The 26,376-nt window shown below is 31.4% G+C and overlaps 1 protein-coding gene across 1 annotated transcript in view; it reads right to left on the bottom strand.

The window, feature by feature from the left end:
- LOC143910313 (uncharacterized) overlaps window positions 1-26,376 on the bottom strand; it is a 157,751-nt gene that overhangs the window by 130,251 nt on the left and 1,124 nt on the right. The window contains exons 2-3 of the mRNA XM_077428730.1: window positions 23,367-23,516; window positions 23,190-23,249 (exon numbers count right to left, since the gene is read on the bottom strand). Of these exons, the coding sequence (XP_077284856.1) occupies window positions 23,190-23,249; window positions 23,367-23,381 (75 nt within the window). The 5' untranslated portion in view covers window positions 23,382-23,516. The remainder of the gene's footprint in view (window positions 1-23,189; window positions 23,250-23,366; window positions 23,517-26,376) is intronic.

Below are 26,376 nucleotides of genomic sequence, written 5' to 3'. Positions count from 1 at the left end.
GGGTTCTTTAGCCACTTTAAAATATTACGGCTCATATATTGAGTTATTAAATATAGTTCAATATTTCGAGGAAAGCGTAAGCGATTGCGGTTTTAAGGTCTGAGAAATTTTGAAATTATTAATTAGTGAGAACTGTGTGCTTTGTGTGAAAAAGCAGTATATAATTCATAGTACAGTGTTTGGTTATTCCCGAGGGCAAAAAAGGTAAGCCGTTTGTTGCCTACTGGGTATGTTTCACAATACACTTTATTACTTTTATTCACTCTACTTCCTTCCCGAGAAAACAAACCGAACAACTGCACAAACCGAGAAATGATTTACGACATACAATCCCGCGAGAATGTTTCAAGACCAAAACAAAAAAAATATAATGTGCTTACACATACAGACGAGTTACACATTGTACATATGAATGTGTAATATGTAAATACATACATACATAAGTGTAAAACTCGGAAATGACATTGTAGTTACACATATATAGACAATTGGGATAGATATGATAAGTTATATTTTCGAAAGACGTAAGCGCAAGAACGTGCATTTTATAGAGAGAATAAAACCTAATCAGTGATGACACTGGATACACATCATTCAAAATCTCGAAGTAAAAATTACTTAATATATTAATAATTTATTAATACATATGGTGGAACATTAAAATATAGGTATTATGTCATGGAATATCGGATTTCACGTAGTCGAATGGAGAAATTATTTAGATTCATCTAATCTTTTCGTATCGCAATAACTTATTCGACACGCCCACGTACTATATTTTGTGTTGATAGTCCATTGCCAGAAAAACTTTATCTTGGCCGCATCTCTTGATAGCCATTGTTGTTTCGACGTTATTAATTAACCGTAATCTATAAAGAAAATTGGTCCGTTTGCAACGGTTCCTTTATAACGTAATGAGTTGGGTCGCCAAGTCACCTTATGTGATTTAAAGATTCAAATATTTCGATTACGGTTTCATTATTCATCATTTTTAATAAAAAATTATAGAATATATAATTGGTTTTTAATATAACCTTAATATAACTAAAGGCAGGCATTTTGGGGTAAACGAAAAATGTATGCAAATTTGGTTGTATTTTAGTAATTGACTTGTAAAAATGTACTGAAAGTTTAATGTCTTATATGTACATACATGTACCTATTACGGGTCTACCTCAGCGCGCGCACATTAATACGGGAGGAAAAGCCTGTTCCTCTTGTTTCTGTTGTATCCCGCTCGCGCAAATTAAGTGAGTATGGGCGTGAGTATGTACCGTTTACCATGCACCCTTTTTTTGATCTTTCGACTTAAGATCTTTCGATTTTCGATCTCTGCCTTCCGATATTTGCGTTTTCGGTAATTTCACATTCCGGTTCATCACGGAGACCGCCCTATTACATCTGTTGGGTCCAACACGAAACATAATATACATATACATATGTACATCTGTATAAATATACATACATTAGGGTACATCGAAAACAGCGAATTATCGAATTTGGAGACAGCTTGAATTGGAAGAGATTTTTTGAATCATGGGGAATCCATAAAAATAATATTAAAATTAAAAAAATATATAATTTGCACTACCGCCAGCTCATTCAAGTGTGTGGAAATCGAAAACGTAAATCATGAGAAACAATGTTATAGGAATATCGATAATGGACTAAAGACGCGCTAATAGTATTAGCGTGTCTTTAGTCTATTATCGATGTACATATGTATGTACATATGTGCATGTCCAGATTAGCCTAATACTGGCGTTTAAGGTATGCGCGACGATGTTTCAGATTTTTTTTCGTGCCTTAGCAATGTGAAGAAGCATCTCATGTGAGGTTTTTATGTAAAATTATTGCATTTATACGAGGAAGTGAAAAAAAGAAACTACTAAAACGGAGCTTGAATTAAAAAGAAAATCGGTAGAATTTACGATATTCACAAACTTGAATGAGTTGGCAGCGGAGCAAATATATTTTTTAGAATTTTTATATTATTTTTTACGGATTTCCTATGATACATAACGTCTTTCCCAATTCAAGTTGTTTCTTTATTCCAAAATTCGCTGTTTTAGATTTCCCCAAAAGTACACATTTTTTTTAAATTTTTTACAATAAAATCAAAAAACATTTAATCGACCCAATAAATTATCTAAACTTCAGGTATTATTTTTAAATTAAAAAAAATGTAAAAGCAGCTTGTTGTTTGTTATTTCATTGAAATTCAAAACCCGAGAAATAGAAACATGATCTTTGAAATTTAAATTTAATCCTTTTCGAGATAAAAAATCAATCTAAGATAAAAAAATCAGAATTTTTTAATTTCGTTAATATGTAATATGAAGCTTTTAGGATTTTTTTTTAATAAAATGATGAAAAACTACGAAGTAAAGTAGTAATTGAAACGCCCTACGGCGTGTCACAAGATTCTGTAAATCTTTGACGGAAAAATTAAGATTGAAAGTGAGCAAATACTCCACGTCAAAGTTTTTTAATGATAAAATACGCATATTTGAGATTTTAAAACGTACGAGGTAAATCAGATTCGCAAGTGAGCGTGGTTGCGGCCTGAGTGTCGCCCACGAAAATATGCGTACAGAAAGTGTTTACATTAAAAGAGCGCTCATTCATCAGCATAACCTTCAACGAAAGACACAAAACGAAAGCACGAGAATATAAAGTGGATAAAAAAGAACAACGTGTCTTCGCAACGCTCTCTCGAAATACCGTGGGCTATATTATGATATTTGATAAAGTTCACACTGGCACACATACGAATATAATGTATATATGTACGTATGAACATATGTATGTACTATTTGTGCAAATGCATACATATGTATGTATGCACATACGTACGTACACACGAGTGCGGTAATATTGATGTGGTTGCAAAGGTGATTGCTCCCGTGTTTCGGCCATTTACTGAGCAATTGTTTTAGATAGTAGACTTTGCCAGAAATTGATCGCATATGTTCTACAATTTAATTGCACGGTCGACGAACTCTGTTAAGTGCAAATATTTGCAAAATATTTAAGCTTTGCAAAATTACCTACATATAGATATTTAAAATGCACGCAAAAATCTACATATGCCCCTGTAGTACATATCGTATACATATGTAGTGTATTAAAAATATATTTAAGTATTAACATTATGATAATTTGAGTCTTATTATATTTAATGATACATACAAACATATACATATTTGATATAAATTTATTATATCTTAATTATTATTATTAATTCATCATAAAATGAACTAGTATCAAATCATTACAACAAACTTTTAGAACCAAAATACATAAATAAATAATATTTATGTGTATTGTGTAGGTATAACTCATTAAAACCGGATAGAAAGTGAATTTAAACTAAATCGTATATAATCTCGAAGTCAAATTTTCGCATGATCACAAAACTTTATCTATTGTTATTAAGTACACATATATGTACATACATAAAGTAATAATAACGTAGACAGTTTAAGAAATTCAGACTTGTATATCTATATTATTGAGCTTATTAACGATTTATAGATCTAGTTTAATTCAATAGCAAACGAAGCGAATGAAAACAATGTCACACAAACAAATGAAACCTGTAGCGGAAGCTCTACACTACCTGATCCTTTGTAGAGCATCGACGAGCAGCGACGAAATCAATTCAATGGCAATAGAAAAATCGCCATTGCGTAACGATGGCGCTCTCGCAAAAATAAAATAAAAGAAAAAAAGCACCATGGGGAGATGGAGAGAGAAAGCATGGAGAGGCGTAAAAGGGGGAAAAATACGAAAGAATCTGAAAAATGTAACGTCATGCTATCGGACGATTTCAGTGACTGAAAAATGGGCTCCCCTTCACCAACCCCCCCCCCCTCCCCATTTTCTCCTTCTTAACCGGCGACCTGGAAAAGTTTGCACCTACTTCGTTGAGAAATTGTACGACTAGTACACCGTGGACCACCGACCTGGACTCAAAAGACCCAAATTTCCTCCCTTCCGCACCCGTAAACGATTCATAATGAAAAAATAGCGAAAAACCGTCGACCTTTTGACGTTATATTGCGGGTGTCTCCTCTCTCTCGTCTTTGACACGCAAATTTCTAACAGGACAGGTCCAATGGCGCTTTCTCTCTTTTTTCCTTCCAACAAGTCAATGCTGTAGAAAAACACAAACGTTTTTTATATTTTTCGGCAAGCGGAAAATTCTTGGAAAGTTTTCACCTCAATGTATATACATACATATGTACAAATATATTTAAAAGCACTATATAAGTATGTACATACAAAAGTGCATATGATGGTTGGAGATCAAACAACGTCTTTTAAAAGCCACGTGTCATCAGAAACCAACTGTTTTTCTTCATTGCCAACAAACAAATTTCCTTAACTACACAATGGCGCTTCATACTTTCGCTTCGATAATACGAATTACGAATCGTAATTACGAATATTATCATATTATTAAGAGGTTTTTTCCCGTTTGCCAGATGTATTTTCCCAATGCCATTCATTCCCGTTTTTCCCGTTTCCGTTCCCGTCTTTGGCCGATTTTTTTTCACATTAAGCTTCCCAGACATGCATAAAATAAATCCTGAAAGTTTCATTGTACAATAACGCATGCAATTTCCGTTCCCGTTCCCGTTTCTCGATGCGTTTCGATAAGTAAATGTTTCAATTTCAAATTAATACTTAATAATCAAAAATTATAGTAAAGTCTGGGAACGCATAAGTGACAGACAGACAAACAATGATTTTTATATATATGTAGGATAGTTATGAGTGGTACGTAATGTAAGGTTGGTATGAGTGGTAAGTAATCTAAGGGTTGGTACGCATGCGCTCAAGTTGGTTACCAAAGTACACGTTTCCTTAACTACCCACTGGCGCTTCATACTTTCCGTCGATAAAATCGTAATTACGTACATCATTATTAAGAGGTTTTTTTTCACATTAATCTTCCCGGACACACAACAAATCCTGAAGTTTCCATTGTAATCGGTTAAGTGGTTCAGGAGCCTATTTGAGACAGACAGACAGACATACAGACAAACATTCAATTTTGTATATATAGAAGAGTTCTAATTATAACAATGTTTTTAGTTTAATTTAATGCAAAAAAAATTAACAAGCTATTTTATACATTTATTTAATTTTTATACGTGTATATAAATTTAAAACCATTTTTATCCGTTTTTTTCTACACTGAATGTTAGGGTTGCCATAGGTCCCAGTTTACGGGAACATGTCCCCGTTTTGAGGCTTACGTCCCAGCGTCCCCTTCAGAAGGATATTTGTCCCAGTTTTCCATAGATATTATTTAAAAATATATCTTTCCGATAATATATAATTAATGGGTTTGCACAATGGTAACACACGGCTAGTGGCTATATTTGTCAAATGGTAACACTGTAGTCACTAGCCCGCCCATTCTTCAGATGTGAATTGCATCATAATTTAACTTTTTGGTCAAAGTCGGACCGGAGCTCGTTGTTTTCACCTATTTGCGTTGAGATTCGTTTCATACATTTTTATGTACATCCAGTGAATGTAAATACAAATGTATGAAGAAAAAGAAATACCTACAAAGAAAAAAAATTCTTTCATTCCCCATCCAATCTTTCTTTTCTTCATATTCATTTGAAAAGCAACGGAATAAATCCAGAAGACTATTCTGCCCGTAAGAACTTTATTGATTACCAACTTATTGATTGACTTATTGAACTTTATTGATTACCAATTATCTTTTCGTAAAATACCCAAAGGTCCGTTAAAATAATAAAATTCTATTTTTGTAAATCAATTCTTTAAATTTAAATAAACACGACGGCGAGTAAAAATGTTTGTCAAAACTTCAGAATGCTATAATACATTTAAAAGACAAATTAAGATTACTAAGTGGCTAAAGTGCGTATGTGAATCAGTGGTCTGAATTTCAGCTGAAAAAAAGAGGAGAAAAACGAGAGTCACGGTTGCTCATTAGCGCCGAAATAAAACGGCACGGCTCGAATAACAAAGCCGCCCACAAGTCACGCTTTGCGCCCGAAAGTCACTACGGAATCCCGATCACAACATATTATTGTGCAATACGAAAAAATCTCTAATTTCATCGACGCTCCGAGCAAATTTATCAAATATTTATCACAACGAAAAGAAATTTTATATCACAAAATATGTTTTTCAAAAAAAAAAAGTTTTTCACAACACAATGAAAACATGGAAAATTATTTATTCAATCTCAAATATAAAGAGAAATGTTATTAATGGCATGAAACAATTCAAAATGGTGAATTTCTTTAAAACAACACAATATAATGCTTTCAGGATGTTAGTTGCGTGAAAAATTACTAAGCCTTATTTACCCTAAATACAGAGCGTTTCGCTTATCGCAACTACTTATACTACCTTCGGGGCAAATTTCATAATCCGCACTTGTCGGATTATGGTGGTTAATTTATTGCGGGGACTTCTATCTAAATGTATATCTTTATGTATGTAGAATTAGAGCCGATTTTCCGCACCCTCACACCCTAACACAATATTTATAAGAAAATTCTACTCATAGAAGCTAACTTACTTTTAGATGACGCATAAAATACAAATAGGGGGAGTGAGTGGGTAAAAAATAGAGGATAACGAATGTTACGCCATCGTCGGTCAGCCATATCGACCCGGAAGTGATCAATATCCAGCTTGTGTATTGCGAAACGGTGTTTCCGCACCATAAACATACAAAATTGCAATCGAGAAAAAATGTTTTTCCTCGCGTCTGTTTTTCGGTGACGCCGTCACGTTCCAACGCTAACGTTTTTCCAGCGGGAGCATCGAATAAACCGGCCTTTAACGTTACGCATTTTAGCTACGAGATGCTTTCTTAATTTTTATTAGAGCAACTTTAAAGGAAACATTACACAAATTACTTATGAAACTAATGACACAATTTTAATTTTTTCAAAACCAATTTATACATACAATATTGTTTAAATTTTATTAAATTTTAAGAAGAAAATAATATTTTAATATATAATTAATATCCTGTATCATGTGTTTGCATATGAATAATGTGATCTGAAAAGCTATTTAACATTTCGAAAAACTAATTTTATGGTATGGAAACCATTCATATTTAGTTAAGTACTCACTGCACTACAAGATTTTTTAACCAAATTATAGGTATAATTGTTATTTTCGTTATGAAATTATAGTAAAGGTTCATTAATACCCGTTTTCCATATTTTAATGTCTTGCTATATTTGTAAACCGTATAGTAAAAACTAAAAGTACAAACAAAAAAAATGTCATCGAAGTGAATATCGATGGCTTGGTATGTCCATTTTTACTTTATCTATGTACGTAGTAACAATAGATGAAGTTTTGTGATCATACGAAAATTCGAACTCGGAATCTATCACTGATCACGTTTTCATAATGTGTGTGTTTGTGTATGTTGGGGATTTTTTGAACACCGTTACTCCTATCGAACTGAAACTTTTATCGATACGACGTAATTTTTTTTCAAATTTTGGAAATGGTACCTCTCCTTACATGTAGGTGTCCTCTTTTTTTAAAGCTTTTGAATTAAATTATCTCCCAAACGGTTAATTGAATTGGACAACATATGTTGGTATATGAGGTATGTGTATATAAATTACCTTGAAAGGAAAAACCTGATTTATTCCAGCATCTACAAACTTAAAATTCGATACAAATTAAAAAATTCGTATATGACCAACCCATGACTTTAGCTATATATTTGAGGAGTATAAGAAAGTTACAAAACAAAATTGATAATCAAATATACATTCACGTTCACACATACCGGTTATGAGAGAATTTTCGATACAACTTGAGCGCAAATGTAGGGAAACTTTGTTGTCGGATTTTGTTCAAAATTTTTTTATTACTATAATAATTATACACATTAAATATCAAGAAAATAAAAATAATTTAAAAGGTCAAAATAAAATAATGAAATATTATTTAAAAAAAAATACTACTTCCGGTTTACGAATTCTGATCAAAACCTTATCAGATCTAACATATCTGTGCACCAATCCATCGATATACTCCGATCCATATAAATAATTCAAAATAGTGTAAAATGTACATATGAATGTACATACATAGATGTATCTTAATTAGTATGTGTATAATTTTCATTTATGTATAATATTATAGGTTTTTATGTTTTTATAGTTGTATAAAAAGGTCTCGTTTATTTTCACGGTTGTAAAACGTGTCGGATATAAACGAAACGATTGAAGTGAAAAAAACTGAACAAAGGCCTACTCTGCGGAAAATATACTTGGACCTAAATCAGATTATTTACGCGAGTTTCATCCGCCGATTTTTATTCGATTTCCCGTAAGGAAATCCGCCAGAGAAATTCCATTATCGATTCGGTTTTTAATACGTCCGTTTCGTACTCGAAGTCCAATTGTCCGTTATTTTTTATTTTTTTGGATTCGGCAAAAAAATGCCGACTATCATATATAACATAAGGAAAAAAATATCAGTATGAACGTACAAACATGTATGTCTTTACACTAGTATTTACATATGTATGTACATACATATGTATATATGTACATTGTACATCCAAACGGAATAATTTCTACATATATGACACGTGCTAGCATCCACACACATCTCGGACATCCAATAGAATCTGCAATGTCGTAATGGTCTAAATTTAAAACAACAAAACGAACTGTGAACTGTCGTGGCGCTAGATTCACGCCAATCTAATTCTGACATAAACTACACCGCGTTTAAGAAAAATTTATACGATTTCTGTTATTATTTTTTCGAATTCTGATCACTGTCTCTAAGTCTTTGAATTCTGTATTATACAGACAATTTTTTTATAATTTGATTTTGTCATCATTTTAAACCAGGGCTGTGGATTCGTTAACAAAACACGACTCCGATTTCACAGTTCTGTTTTAAGCTCAACGATACAATAAAAAGAGAACTACATGAAGAGTCCATTATTTTTATTCAAATGTAATAAAATAGAGCAACGAAAAGCTAGACAAATATTTTATTATATGTATTATACATATATGTATAAGGTATATAATATGTATAAGGGCACACGCTTCGAATGTTCCGATGAGTGGAAAAACTCCATTCACGATAACTAGAGGGCGTATTTATGAGGGTTTTCTCTCCGTCCAGATTGTATCCTAATTAAGATTTAATTGCATCTGCGTTGAGTAATTGAAATTTAATATTGAATACTTAGTATACGCCTTTTAATTAAGCGAATCCGCCGGCCTTTAAGAGCTTTATTTATCCCAACCGACTCCCATTCACCCCCTCCCCTCCCCCCCTAGCCAAATCTCCCCACTTCCAGAATGCTCCGGATAAAATAAAACTGTTAAAAAGAATTATATCGAATGGTACTCGAACGTAACGAGATATCGGAAAAAGTCTCAGCTCGTTGTTTGTGTTTGATGCGATCGCTTTCTGTATGAGGGAGTGGAAACGAAGAGAGGGAATAAAGTAATCGAAAAATTGTAGGGCTCTTGCTGAAGATTAAGGGATGCTGTCCATCCCTAAAGGATATTACGTTTGATCGTGAAGTTGGCTGTTTATAAAATATTATACTATACAATTTATATATACAATTATGAGTTGCCCTTATAACTGTCACATATTATACATACATGCTCGTATGAATTACTATAAAAAAACAATAACATTTTTAAAATTTATTATAAGAATCAAACTACCTGCAAGATTTATTCAATTTTTTCAAAAGTTTTGAGTATAATTATAATCAACCGAACCTGTGTTAAATCATTGATTTAAATGAAATGTGATACCAAAAATATAAATATTATATTCATCGGCTTTAAATTATTTACTGCTGAAAAAAGGTTTCTTCATTCATCTCTCATTTTTCAATTTAAGCTATTTTTACCTATTACGTTAAACTTTTATTAAGTCGTCTGCCTAACGTCCAATCAATATGGGTTCTGATTTCCCCCCCCCCCTCACTTTTTTCGTTACTTAAAAAATATGTATCCTAATATTGGTGGTACAAATATTTATAAAAAAAATCAAAATGCTAATTAACTTGAAAATTCAATCAAAATGGTCCGAGTAAGTTATTATTTTTTGCAATATAATAATATACAGTACTGATGATTCGATTTCAGCATCATGTGTCTATAATTTTTTCAATGGATTGTTGTTGGGCTTTTTTTTTTAATTTTTCTTCACTCAAACAGGCATTTGAGTGAGGACACGGTTGTATTCACCAAACGAGAGTCTGCTCACAATATTTGGTATACAAAATTTTATATGAAATATAAGCAAAAATATTTTTAATTGTACTCAAAAAACAATTTTTATATCAAAGTACTAGGGCGGTGACCTGGCTCAAAAGGAGTACCAGAGCGGCAACCTGGCCCGACTATACCACTGCATACGTACCTATATGTACATACCTTCATACAAACATATTCTGTGCAGCCTTTTAAATAACTTTATTCAACCTATAAGATTTATTTGTCAAACTTATATACATATCTCGTCTTTCCAGTATTATAATAGTTTGAACTAAATTATTAATAATCTAACAATCATCATCATTCAAATAATGGATAGACCTTTGAGAACAATAAGTATGTAACAAATATGTACATATACATATGTAGTTGAAAAGTGAAAATGAAAACTTGTGAACTATGTACTACATACCATGTATGTATATATGTACATATAATATGTATGTGTATATTATTAGGAAAATTCGTACGAGGCTTACTGTGAGGTCTCTGAGTGCGTAATTTTCGGTTTAATTATTTCAAGAGAAAGCACTTGAACGTTTCGATCGTAAAACGGGAGATTAAATGAGAAAGTTACAAATATAGCCCATTAAAATACGTTCCGATACGCCTCCACTTACATACATATAGACACACCACATACTACTACAGGTTTAATTACTCTAACTCTCATATGCAAATAATAATTATTAAAATTTACCCAAATCATATAGGATACCACGTCGATTAAATGTAATTAATACCCACGACTGAATGTCACTGGGACAAATATTAAAATAAAAACATTTCAAACGTTTTTTTTTTTATAATATTTTATTTAGAAGTGGGGGGGGGGGGTGATATGGCGCGTCATGTGAAGTCGGGCTAAGCGACGGGTGACATATGTACACACAGACACACACTTCATTCATCATTTCGAATGGGCTCGATTGGCGAACGAGTAATGCGCGCACTTTTTATGACCTTTAGCACTATGTGCGCGCGTGCGCCTATAAATTACCGTAAACTATATTTATACATATTTTTATTTATTTTTATTTTTTTATTTTACATATATACCAGGAAGGCCTTACAGGTAAATCCCAATATGTATATAATATATAAATTTATTTTAATTCGTGTATCAATTCCTTTCCAACCACCCGTTGAAAACAACGGGCAGAACACTAGTATTTTATAATAACATTTTTTTGGGATAATATTGAGATGAAAAAAATGTGTAAAATAAATATATTTTTGAATTTTAAAATTCGCTAGATAATTAATCCTAGATACATATTTAAAGCAATGAAAAAATCACAATCAATAGAAAAAACATCCGACTATTGATTCCAATACTCAATTTGACCACAGCATACTAGATTTTGTGTTTAAAGACCGCAAAAGCAAAAAAACTGTAAAATTGGGCATATTAAAAACTTTTTTTAACCCACCCATATATCAAACGAGAGAAAACCAACAATCATCATATTTGAATTCAGTGAGTTAAAGTTAGTAAAGATTGATTAGTCTCCACTCGGGTATTTTATTTGTTGCTCAGTGTAATTAAACGTCCTGCTAAATCGTCAATTGGACATTTTGCTTTTATTAGTCAAAAATATTATCAAACGATTCTCCAACTTTATTAAATATCAATTATATCTACACATACTTATATGCGTATGTATGCCTATAATAATTGATAATGTTTGGATGTTTGTTTGTCCACTATGCAGGTTCATATTTTTCAACTTAAGAACACCAAATTTGATTTACTAAATTATGGTACCACAAACCGTAGATGATTTTTGGAAGATATTTTTAAAACTTTCACCCACTAGAGCAACGTCAAGTATAAAAGTATCAAAATAAAGCTATAAAATGGATTTTAAAATACACAGTGTAATTTCCGCCTAACAAAAGACACGCAGAATGAAGATATGTATTTCCGATTATAGTCATCTACATATGTATGTATGCCCGTTATACGATCTTTACCATATTTATTGTATTCAGTTGACGATGTAACATATGTATGTAAATAGATACAAACCGTTCATTTGTAGTTAAAAATCACCCGTTTAAATTTAGAATACTTGCAAAACAACCAAAATTTTCTTAACCTTCCGTCAGCCTAGTGCGCTATGTATGACGTACCCGTTTTATTTGCGTATTGCTTTCAATGAGAAACGCCGATTTCTTTTCTACTACTTTTATCTTACGAAACCATCTCACTCGTCTATCTATAATCTCCTACCGACCACATTTAGACTTAATCGGAATGCGTACGCATGTCTAATTCAACCCTCCGATGACCGTTCGTCTATTATTGTACCCAAGTGTCATAGGTTTTTCGCATTTAAAACAAGCGAAACATTTCACGACCCTCCTCGTACATGATATTAAACATTCCACAATATTATTCCCCCGAAATTTATATACGTACATTTCGGCGAATATTTCGCAGCACGCATCTCACTCGGCGTAATAGCGACATATTGCCTCACTCGAAATAATTACAAATATTTAAGTAGTAGGAATGAACCACATCGCCCCGGGAATAAAGTAACGACGGTACTAAACGTAACTGATGTGCTGGATTGAGTGATGTATTGCGAGACACATTTGCTCCCGTACAACTTTACACACTAACGACCCAAAATCGTACGCCGGCAAGACTTTCGGTGTGTCGGTACTCATATGAGAAAATGTGACTACACTCGGGGGAAGTCTGAAGCGGTTAAAACACGGTGGAAATTATTATTTGCCTTTTTACTCGTTTGACTCGTAAGGTTGTCCCAATTTACTCTCATTTTGAGAGTTGATACGCTATATATGTACATATGTACATATGTGAAGCTACCTAGTACATATGTAAATGTATGTACATATATATTATATAAACAACGCTGATTTTCAAATGTAAATAAGTATGTATTTATGTTTGTAAAAACACGAAAATAATCAGATTGTTGAAATATCAAAACACATCAAAATTTGGTCTAGCAAAATCAATTTTAGTAAATGTAGATATGTGTATGTAGACGAAGGTAGCAATCAAAATGAAACAGTTACATGGATTGGCCATAAGGGCATATCCGCGTGCTACGACTACGAGGACGCGGAACGTCTGAATAATAATAATATTAAAAATAACTCGAGTTTATTTGTGGAAGTGTGGCAACACCTGTTGGACATCATTTAAAAGCGCGGTCGCGAGCAACAGAGATGCATGCATCGCTCAGTCTGCTCTATTTTCGACTTTCGATATTTTCTTTTTGGCTTTCTCCGAGTCTATTTGTCCTTGCGCTCTTATTGTTTCGCAGTTCATCTTCTCAATCGTTCTATGACTCTATGTACGTGTAAAAAATTATGAATATAATAATAATAACAAAGAAAAACATAAAGAATGACAATGCCTCGAACGTAATAAAATCAAATTTAATCAACATTAAAAGATAGACATTTACTTCATTCCATTCATAGTATGTTCATAAATGTAAAAAAACCTGAACTTGATAAAATTGCTCACGGCTGCTAATGCGTTTGTCGGTTCTTATGAAAACAATGAAACGACCGAGAAAAAAATTAAAGAAACTTCAACACAAATTTCCGTTCAACTCGACATGATGTAAATTAGAATTTAAAGCGGATTATATAATAAAAATAGCCAAAACAACAAAATTTCTTAAATGATGTAATTTAAATGAAATAATAATTATTTTTAAAAATAATGATTATTTCACATAAAATTTTTTATGTAAAATAATCAATTCATATAATTTTTATTTTAATAACAAATTTAATAAAACGTAATTTAACTATTTTTTCGATGGAAATATAATATAATTATTTTTATCTCATTGAAGATTGTAACAAAATGAAAATTTGAATAAGAAATTTCAAATGAGTGAAAATTCTTTATATAAAATTTATTAGATAAATAAAAGATGATCATGTTTCATTGACAGTAAACATTGCTTTTATACAGGTTATATTGATTTTTTTTTAACAAATCGCCCGCATATAAAGTGCTCATAAAATGAATAAAGTGTTTGCCATCGTAAAATATATTATTTCCGATCTGCTGAATAATGAAAAAAAGTACGTTTACGGCTTTTTCCTTTTATTACAAAACCGTAGCATTTCGCAAGTAAGAAATCAAAATATGTACAAAAAAAATAGTCGACAGCGTAGATTTAACCAAATCATTGTAACTATTATTAAATAAACACAACAATTCTGTAGTATCGTAAATATTATGCATTCCTACAGTAAAATGATTTATTTTAAATTTTAACAAAATGACATTTGACATTCTGTAAACAATACTTTTTTTAACTTTTAAAAATATGTTTTTTCACTAGGTACTTAAAAAATAGTATACAAAAAAAAAAACAGTATATAGAAAAAGCAATCGGTACTTATTATGGAATATTATTCCGATGGTAGAATTAATTTGACTTTATAATCAACATTGAACTTAATTATGCTTTTAATTTTGGAAATTATATGCAAAATTATGTACGGAGAGGGACACCGGCGGATTTCGTTCGAAATTTACTGTAAAAGAAATAGCCTTTAACCGACCTCCCCCGCATTTCCCGCTCATTCTTCTCTCTCCCATGATCGTCCTGTTGGAAAATTTTCGTGCTTGGGTCGCGGCCGCGTGAAAAACAGAACCCGAAGAACACGAAGCCATTAATGAATAATGTCCGTAGAGAGAGGCGTTTACAAGAATTGTTTACAGACTTAATTAATAGTAGGACCGTGCTGACACGGGAGCGCTTTGTTTTGCCAATAAAGTCTTTAACCCCTTCGACGACGTCCCACGCCTTGGATCCCTTCATATTTTTTTCAAATTTCAAATTCATGCTTGAATTGTTTTGTTTATTTGTGTTTTTTTCTCTGTGGTTTCGCTCAATTTACTATCTAGATTAAGCGACATAGGAATAAACTATAAAGGGATCGCCGTTTGGCGCCCTATATTATACTGCGTCCTTAAACTGAAACCTTAATTGCCCGAGGGTGAATCTTCCGATTCCCATAGCGTTTAATGGAATTTAATTTAAAGGCGTTTGTATGTACAGAATGCGGATGTAAACAACAATGAAAAATAACCAATACTTGTATGTATAGGTACATACATATATACAATTTGACGAAACGGGACTAAGCCTTTGAGAGCTTTTTTTGATCAATCAAAATCATAGTTTTCTATTTATTATATCGAAATATATTTTAACAGTAAATTTTTCAGTTAGCGCTCGAGAAATAAACAAGGAAATTAGAAAAATAATATTTTTTGATAATAAATATGTAAATAAATGCTAACAATGTTTACTGGTTTTATAACAAAATTTATTGAAAATGTCCAGTATAGACTCCCCTAAATGTTTATATTAATATTAAAAATCTAAATATATAAATTGGGGCATTTTCTTTACATTTAAATTTTTGATCTCATCGAGAAATTAGGGATACATGTAATGTTGCTATGACCTATGTAATTTAAAAATAAAAATAAAAATCCTCATTTGGTACATTTTCAATTGCAGATATTTTATTGAAAAAAAATGAAAAAGAATATTTAAAAATAGCATTTCAGCTAAGATAAGAAGATTGATTGAATCTCTGTTTTAATTTGTTATGGAAATAATACTTTGACATAACGCACTATTTATAATTATTTTTAATCTATATATATGTACATACATACATACATACATACATACATATGTAAACGGTGAATCGGGTGAACACATTGCAGATAATTGACCCACCCCTATTGCGGGGGTAGAGCTATAATATATTTAAAAGTTAACTAGGGTCGAACGGACCGCATTTGATCTTAATGAAATATATCGACGAAGATTTTTTTCTGCCCGCCCGGCCAAAATAAACGTTGATGTATGTACGTTGAAAGAGTGAAGGTTGGTCGGGTCTTCGGAGGATGCTTATTCAACAAAGATCGAATGAATCAAATTCGCAGAACACCTGAGCAAGCAAACCCTCGCGACCCGCGCTAGACCTTCGCAAAACCTTCCCCATTTAACGAATAACTCAACCTTTGGCATCCCATCCCACCCTTCTCCGGTCCACAGGGGATTAAAATGAATATAACGTTAGAGAGCTGAGGCTAACGATCATCATTATACGATATATAATATAAGCACGCGTGTGCAAAATTCAACCCATTAATCGAAACCTTGTATACGCTTATTTGAGCTCTGCTCAAAGTCCCTTTCCTACTTGATTTCTAACCTTGCCTCTTCAATTTATGGGAAGCTTTTTATATTCCTGGTCAGATATACATAATATATTATATAAATAAAGATTATCTCTATATGTTTATATATGAAACTATGAAACATACAGCTCAAAACTTAAACACACTTCCTACGCTACGACAAACAATGAAAACCTTTTCAGTAACTAAGCAGGCACCATTTAAAATCGAATTGGAAGCCTCCATATCACACCTTTATCAGCTATACACATGCAATGCAGTTCAACAGGAACAAGTAGCACAGAAGTCCAATGACATTGGCTGCAATATAACTATGAAACTTTTACATTTTGCAAGAAAAGCAATGCGTGCCAAGAAGTTCTCGGCATGTCTTAAAAGAGAGGGAGGGGTGGGGGAGAGTAAGATACATGTTAGATATATACTATACGTATGTAGATGGTAGATATGAGAGTTGGACAGCCCTGTCTGAGTGAAGGTGAGTCATCGAGGCGCTTGTCTGAAGGGGCAGTTGGCCGCGGTGCCAGAGTTGGGCGACCCAGACCAACGCACACATTTGGCAGACGACCCGACGCTCAAAAAGTCTATTCGCTGTTAAATTTACAGTTGATCTTTACAGTGCTTATCTACTGACCTATTGAAAAGCAACCAACAAACAATTATGTACATTTATATATGTATTGTTGTCGGTCATAACATTCAAAACAAACAACATAAATTTATTACTTATCTAATAATCGATCCCACTGGCGATGTAAATAATAATATGCAGTTCTAGTATTTTCCAGTATGTATTAAAATTATAAAAAAAGTCAAACAGGGTAGGTTGTACATACATAAATATCTGGCCACTGTATTTAAAATTAATCAAATATACAATTTATTTTTATAATAAATTATTTTGAATAGTAAAAATAAATGCTGAAAATAGTTTTCCGTTTGAATCACCACGTAAAGGTTGATTCTGATCATTTGGAATTGGCATTCAATCATAGGGGAAAATAGGGGACTAGGTATCGACAATACATGTATGTAAGTATATAAAAAAATATATTTTTGAATTTTTGAATTATAATAATCTGTATTTTAGTGATGAGTATAATTTTACCTTTCCTAATAACATCTTGTTAATCTTCAAAACTTCTGAATGATTTGTCGAGCAATCGATCGAGAATGCAACATTCCAAGCCATAGTTATTTGTTTCCGCGCACTCCGCACTGATTTTTTCCGAGTAATATTAATACATAAAAATTTGCCAGTACGGAACAGAATTGAGATGGCGAGTCCGTGCAAGCGAACAACGCGACGGACCATGCCATAACAATCCATTACCACTACCACTACCTCCGGTACGGTCGATTCCGGTTTCTGAACTTTGCTAATCCGAGTGAACAATATCAATATGGACAACAATTTGAATTTATTGTAATTGAATTGTTGTTTTTTTTTTAAATTTTGGGTAAAAGATTTTTGGAGACTAGCCTAGTCTCTCTGGTCCAATGACGGCACGCCACTCGTACATATTTTATGTACATATATATTTTAGAAATAGGTAATTCCAAAACACGTTTGCAAAGAAAATTTTAAATTTCATTCCGTTTCCACTTCTCCAACTATGTATGTATGTATGCTCAGGAGATCTGTTTTTGGGATTTCAAAAGACACGATCGTTAGAATGAGATCTTGACACTTCTTGACATATATTCCATATTCTTCTTGTTTTTGATTGATTTTTTATAGAACCAATTTCATTGTATCCTTTTAATGTCGTTTGGACCACATATCGCGATAATCTAATTTTTATCTATCCCGACCCTTGAAAATTGTATTGAAATAATCTGAGCCCTGTTCCCTTCACTTGATTAAAGAAGATACACTTAATTTAAAAATACCAAGAAAGAAAAGAAGAAAAAGAAAGAATGAACCAAAACGGAAATGATAAAAACAACGCAACGAAACCACTACTCTCTAAAGCTAAACAGCCATTTGTGTAAAAGGGAAAATTTCGCATTTTTTTTTTAGATAAGCAACCCGAGGAAAAGAAAGAAGGGTTAGACAATATAGGAATTCATAGTAAGATGCAATGCAGGTAGTGATTGTCTCAAATACGAAAGTATTTTCTATCAAAAGCATTTTTTACAATTGGCGTAATACATTTGTTTACGGCTGTGTATACTCGTATGTATACATACATATCTACATATGTATATGTATGTAAATATAAGTCAATCATTATCAAAAATTGTTACATACAAACAATCAATCGACCTCCCTTCTACATCTTCCATCCAATATCAAAAAATCATGAAAGTCCAAACTAAAAAAAATGAAGCACGTGAAAGATGAATGAATGGGACTGGATTCGAAAAGAAGCAAAGTTAACGTAACGTTAAAGATACGTAACCGAGAAAGATGTATGCTTGTATCTGTACAAATCCATAGACACGACGAGAAAAAAAAAAAAGCTCTTCAGCAAAAATAGATGGTGAAAGAGGGTCACTAAACATCGTCATATTTAGCCTGCTAATTTACGACAGTTTTGTGATAATAATTGGGGGATGAATACGGGTTGGAATATAATAGTAAATACGATATTTGGCATGGGTACAGTTCCACGTACCTACATACAGTTTAGTTGTCCTTGTCGGAAGTGCGCTAATTAACACGGACAATTGATTACGTGACACATTATACGAACAAAAGACATGTTGTCGGCTCATTTGTTGTAACAGATGCACTATTTGAATTTAGAACGACCCACCGGTAAATGCTCATGTTAATTACTTCTGTTAACCTTCCAATGAGAAAGCCGTAACATGAAAAAATCGCGTTTCGATATAATGAAAAAATAGTCGAACGAATCGAACGACCGTTCCTAATATCGCAAGGAAATTTTCAAACGATTAAATATCATTAAGTTGGCCAATATTAAATATTATACATTGATTTACAGCTGTTGAGATAGCAAATTATACCAAACATACTGTGAAAATATATGTATAAATCAGATTACCGTCGATTATAATCCAATAAAATAGTATGAAATTTTAAAACTGGCGTTTAAATTTAGTAATAAATTCGATCCAACGGAGCCAATAAAAATCAATTTAAAAGTTGACCAATATAAATTAAACAATATCTAAGATAAAAACAACGGCAATTTTGTCATTTTAAATAAAATTCATCACAGATATTACATAGTAATTAAATTCCTAAAAGTTGAAAGTTAATTTTCGTGTACATTCTTAATTTTATTATATTATTGAACGAGTAAAACTTTTATATAAAACATAAATTTCGAAACCGTTAATAAACAAATGTTTTAATCAAATATGTTAATTGTTTTTTAAAAAAATATACTGTCACAATTAAAAGAGTCACCTGAAAATATTTTTGACTACTTACATATAATTAAAAACCAACTTCGAAGAAATGTTTTAAAGAGAGATTTCTAGAAAGTCAAAACCAGAATATAAATAAAAATCATTATATATACATATGTATATTTATTTACGTACATATGCACATACATATGTTACATACATACATATAATAAACGTAAAAAACATTTTTTATAAGTCAAATTATTCTTTCGAACCGATAGACGCGATGAAACGAAGGTTTGAAAAAGTGAATGAAGACAAATGAAAAGTAAAATGAGAAGAAAAAGAAAAATTGCTGACTTCACAATGCAGCAGTGCGCAATGGCGATTTCATTTTATGTGTAAAGCGAAGCGCTTTTGATACGTCGAAAAGCACACCGAGCCAGCTACATAGCTTGCTGTTTATGACGCTTTAGGGCTCGACAGCTCTCCACTCAACTGGACCCAGGGGTAGTCAACCATTGGGGATAATATAATATGGAGTATAAGCCATACTATGTTCAGCACGTGATCCACGTCCGATTCGATGCACTTTGACGAAAGCAAAACGCACTTGACGATCTGCCAGCCATGCCAGTCTATGAACCACTCGTTCTCTGTTCTGCCCGCTACACGTTACCAAATATTCCTTTGAGGCGTGTGTTTATACATTATCTTATAATATTATGTCCACATATTCGTAGACTGGCTTATAATCGGGTTTTGTAAGTATCAATTTACCAAAAATAATTAGACAACCTATATGTATACAGAAATATATCGGAAGGTCGAGAAATTACTAGCAGGAAAATTGTTTCAATGTTTTATTTCTAATTTTGAATTCTCGACTATAAAAACAAAATTTCGTAAGATCAAATACGATATGCTTACATTTAATTTCCTTAAATTTAAATAATTGCTGAAGGCTTATGCGCTTACGCGCATTGATAAAAAATAAGTAAAGTCAAACTCATTCGTCCCAAATGAGCCCTTATGCTAATCGACCCTCTTGGATTAGTTCAGATGATTATAGGCTTTTTTTAGGGAATCGGAAATAGAAAATTTGAAACTGTTCTCGTTTCAGAGTAGAAACTGATCCATATACCAACATATGTACATATATGTATATATATATATATATATATATATATATATATATATATATATATATATATATATATATATATATATATATATATATATATATATATATATATATATATATATATATATATATATATATATATATATATATATATATATTTACATATTGATATAATTAAAATATTTGAACGTTTCCAATTAAAATATTCAATGTTGAATTGTTAGTGAAAAAGATTCAATTTGAATATTAAGCTCGGCGAAACAAAACTTTTGCGATAAATAATATTCGTTTATATAAAAATTCATTTTCAGCAATAAAAAAAAACAGGTCAATTTATCATTTATGACAGCTCGGTAACTACTGTCTAAACTTGTATATTCTTATTGGAACTATTTTCGTTTCACTAGAAAAATAATTATACATGTGTATGAAATGGAAACATTTTAATTTTAATTTTTAATAAAATAATACTTCAACTAATGGTGGACGACAAGATAATAGAAAATTTAGTATGCATGTAATCTATAATAACAACTTTGTATCAAACCCGAGAAACCCGAGCCGAAAACTTGAATAGACAGACACAAACAATAATGATAATTATTATTCGAGAATCCAACAGTGATGATATGGATTTCATCATTTTCCTTTTAGTGTTGCTGTGGGGCCGGTTACGTTAATGCCAGCGCACTGGAATGCCGTGACGTCACGATGCACTAAAGTGCAAGATGGTCTCTCTGTTATCTCTAGACGAGTTACAAGCGATCGCCAAAACGTGGCACTGGGTTCAAATTTATTGTCATTTATTTTAATTGCATGGCAAAACGTTTTTTAATCGGCCGGAACCGACGATGGTGTGATTTACGATGACAATTTCGCACTAGACTAACTTTCTGTTTAGTGTGTGTGTGCTTTTTTCATACTTTATCTCGTAAACGATTATTAATGTAATAATTTTATTTAGGGGGCCGCGCTCTGCGACATTAGCGAATGTCACAATTCATCATCAGAGAAATTTATAAATGTCGTGGCGAATACGAAGTAAAAATTTGCACAGATATCGATATATATACATATGTATGTATATTATGTAGGATAGTTTGTGGCGTTATGAACTTTGAAACCGGATCAGATTTGTGGAGAGAAGCAATGGATTTGATCATTTTTTGGCACAGGCTTAAGTTCACTCCGCTGAAGTCAATTCGAAAAAACATATAGATATATTTTCTTCTGTGAGAAACAATTTGAAAAATGCGGATAACCACTACTACGACAAACTTTTAACACGTGACGTCAATTTGTATTTTTAAGTATAGAAATGACGTTTTTAGCATACGACTAAGTACAGTGACAGATTATTTTTGCCTTTGAAATTATAATGCCTTCTACACAAAAGTGAGGGCTAATTAGAGGGTGCTACAATTTTAAAAGCATTTTTTTATAAAGAAATGTGAACATACATTTCATAATCCTACATATACATATACTATTTAAAGATATATTGAAATTAACTAATATATTAAAATATATGCCATGTCAATATACATATGTATGTATATATATACATACATACATACATATGATATGATATTTTTCGATTACAATTCAAAATGACTACTCTCAAACTTTTTTGATTGGTCGATTAATTTTTATGTCATACATGTTTTCAAAATTACTTCTATTTATATAATATGTACATATGTATGTATTAAACATGATAATTTATTTATTTTTACTTCAAATAGTTTATACGTGTAACAGCCTGTATCATCACTAGAGAGCAAAACTGTTTTGGAACTGACCCAGAAAAATCAGTGAACTACAATCAGCGATTGCTTAATCGACAGGGAAACTTAGTAAAAAATCGGTTAGCCCAATTAATCTTTTCTTAATTAAAAATTATTTCAAGTGGAAATATTTGTTCTTTTTACGACGATTGTTGTCAAAATACAAAAGCTTCAAATCGTTATTATTTACTAAAATAGCATCGTAATTTGTAATAAATTCATATTTTTAATATACACATGTATATGTATAATATATAGCGATAAACTCTAGCTATGACATTATTATATACGAAAATATTATTAAAAAAATATTGCGATTTTATTACGCAGGCTATACTAAGCCAAAGGATGAAACGCACGACGTATTGATTTATTTAATTTATTTAATTTAGCAAATATTAAAGACTTACAGAGTTGACAGCTGCCATCTCCCCGGCCCGCCGGTCGTTGAGCTCTGCTATGTCGTCATTCTGCAAAGAAAATACGCAAAGCGATTAGGTAAACAAGTCAAATAACATTCGATCTTAAGGGTAAGAAGGCACGTTCTGAAAATTTCCGAAAACATTTTTCATTTCAATGTTACATACAAACCAGCTTAGCATCCTGTGACTAGATATCACATCGTTTCAGCTGGAATCCTATATATCCACACATATCCGAGAGGGATCACTCACAGAACACACACCGTTTACAGCTTTTGCATACAATTGAACTAATCTTACGACGCATAACGAAAACTGCACGAAAAAATTACAAATTCGTTTAAAAAAAATGTAGCGAAAGAAGTGTTATGTTCACATGCATATATTGTATGTAATATGCATGTACACGTGCGAGGTGACTTTACACTTCATTAACGCGAAAGAGTGATGATAGTGTGGATGTAACTCGACAGGTAATCTCTTAGAAGTAATTTAAACATGCGGATGAAGATCTTTACGACCCGTAGCGAGGATATTCGGGGCAGTCAATCACGAAGGATAATTTGTATTCATGCTGAGGAAAGACACTTCCATGAAAGTCCTTCCTCGCGATTTTAAACGAAAACTCTCCTCTTTTGCACACAAATTTGGAGAAGGTATACATATATTTATGCAAAATGTGTATATGTTCGTATGTATTCGCGTAGATGTATGTACATTTACTTGTAAAGTAAAATATGTTCACGTTTGAAGTTTGAAGTAAAGCTAAAGCTCTCCGATCGCCTACGGCTGTTTTCAGAAGCGGAAAGTATTCGGAACAAAATAATAAACAGTATACTCTCGATCATCTGGGTGCGGATTATCCGGTTTTCAGATTATCCGTGCATAAAAAATAATAATTCATTTTTTTTCTTATATGATTATGAAACGTACCGATTGATTGCGACTGTAAACATGCGTATTGTTTGAAACAAATGATGGCACACACAAATGTTTTTCATTCCCTTTTTAAATGTCTTTTACTATTGCGTTAATTCTTTCAGTCGCTTTTCATCAGCGAAGAAGTAATAAGTGCGTGTATTCAGAGCAGATTTTTTTCGTAACATACGTATGTTTAATTATTTTCAATTCCTGTTGAATTCTGCATCGAATTTCGAGAATATTTGCACAGAGAAAATTTGCAACCCGATCAAATCTATAATGCAGATGAAACAGGCCTGTACTGGAAGTGCTTGCTGACAAAAACGCTGGCTTCAATGAGAGAAAAGTCCACACCTCGACATAAATCGTCCAAAGAAAGGATAACTTTCATGTGTTGCGGAAACACATCAGGAACTCATGAAATGAAACTTTTGATGATTAAGAAAGCAAAGAAACCTCGATCTTTTAATGGAACTGAATTGAAAATTCTTCCCGTCGATTATTATAGTCAGAAAGGGGCATGGATGGACAGGGAGATTTTTGAAGATTGGTTTAAAAAGAAATGGTTTTCAGAGGTGCAAGATTTAAAAAAAAAAATAAGGGATTGCCATAGAAAGCAGCATTGTTATTAAATAATGCTCCTTCTCATTCGAACGAAAGCATATTGAAAACAAACGATGGACTTATGGTTAAAATACTTTTGCACCCTAATCTGACATCATCAATGAAAACACTTGTTGAGCAAGATAACAACCTGATCAATTTCTGGAAAAAAATGACGATATTGGATGCTATACACTGAATAACACAATCTCGGTCAAAAGTAAAGCCAGCAACACTTGTTCGATCATGGAGAAAGATTCTTCCTGACAGATTAAGTGGATTTTGAAGAGAATGAAGCAAGTGATATATCTGAAATATGTGGATTATTGGGAAATTTTAAATGTTTTGAAAACATCGAGGAGTGACTCAGTCATGATTTAAGTGATTCAGGTTTTAAACGCATGGATGATGTAGGTATCGTTTCTTTTGTTTCTTAAGAGGAAGAAAATGAGAGTGACACTACAAGTGAAGAAGATACCAGTGGTTACATTAGTCATAAAACGGTACAATACTAGTACTACATGACTACTAACGACCAATTATCTCCTTAACTATGAGCGTTTTTTTAATAAATAATGAGTATTAAAACCATCCGGGATGTTATATATATATATATATATATATATATATATATATATATATATATATATATATATATATATATATATATATATATATATATATATATATATATATATATATATATATATATATATGTATATATATATATATATATGTGTATATATATATATATATATATATATATATATATATATATATATATATATATATATATATATATATATATATGTGTATATATATATATATATATATATATATATATATATATATATATATATATATATATATATATATATATATATATATATATATATATATATATATGTATATATATATATATATGTGTATATATATATATATATATATATATATATATATATATATATATATATATATATATATATATATATATATATATGTGTGTATATATATATATATATATATATATATATATATATATATATATATATATATATCCGGGATGTTGCATAGTAAATTGGTACAAACTGTAATTAATATGCACGCTGGAAACAATCATGAAAGTAAAAATATGTAAATGTATGTTGGTAAAATAAATATACACACCAGAGAACATGATTTTAATAAATATATATATGTGTATATATATATATATATATATATATATATATATATATATATATATATATATATATATATATATATATATATATATATATATATATATATATATGTATATATATATATATATGTGTATATATATATATATATATATATATATATATATATATATATATATATATATATATATATATGTGTGTATATATATATATATATATATATATATATATATATATATATATATATATATATATATATATCCGGGATGTTGCATAGTAAATTGGTACAAACTGTAATTAATATGCACGCTGGAAACAATCATGAAAGTAAAAATATGTAAATGTATGTTGGTAAAATAAATATACACACCAGAGAACATGATTTTAATAAAGATAAATAATAAATTTATTTCTCAATCGATACAACAACAGCCAAATATTTTATTATAATTATAACAGGATATATCCGC

This window comes from Arctopsyche grandis, chromosome 4, assembly GCF_051622035.1.
Source record: "Arctopsyche grandis isolate Sample6627 chromosome 4, ASM5162203v2, whole genome shotgun sequence".
Lineage (NCBI taxonomy): Eukaryota > Metazoa > Arthropoda > Insecta > Trichoptera > Hydropsychidae > Arctopsyche > Arctopsyche grandis.
This window is presented reverse-complemented; position numbering and strand designations above follow the sequence as displayed.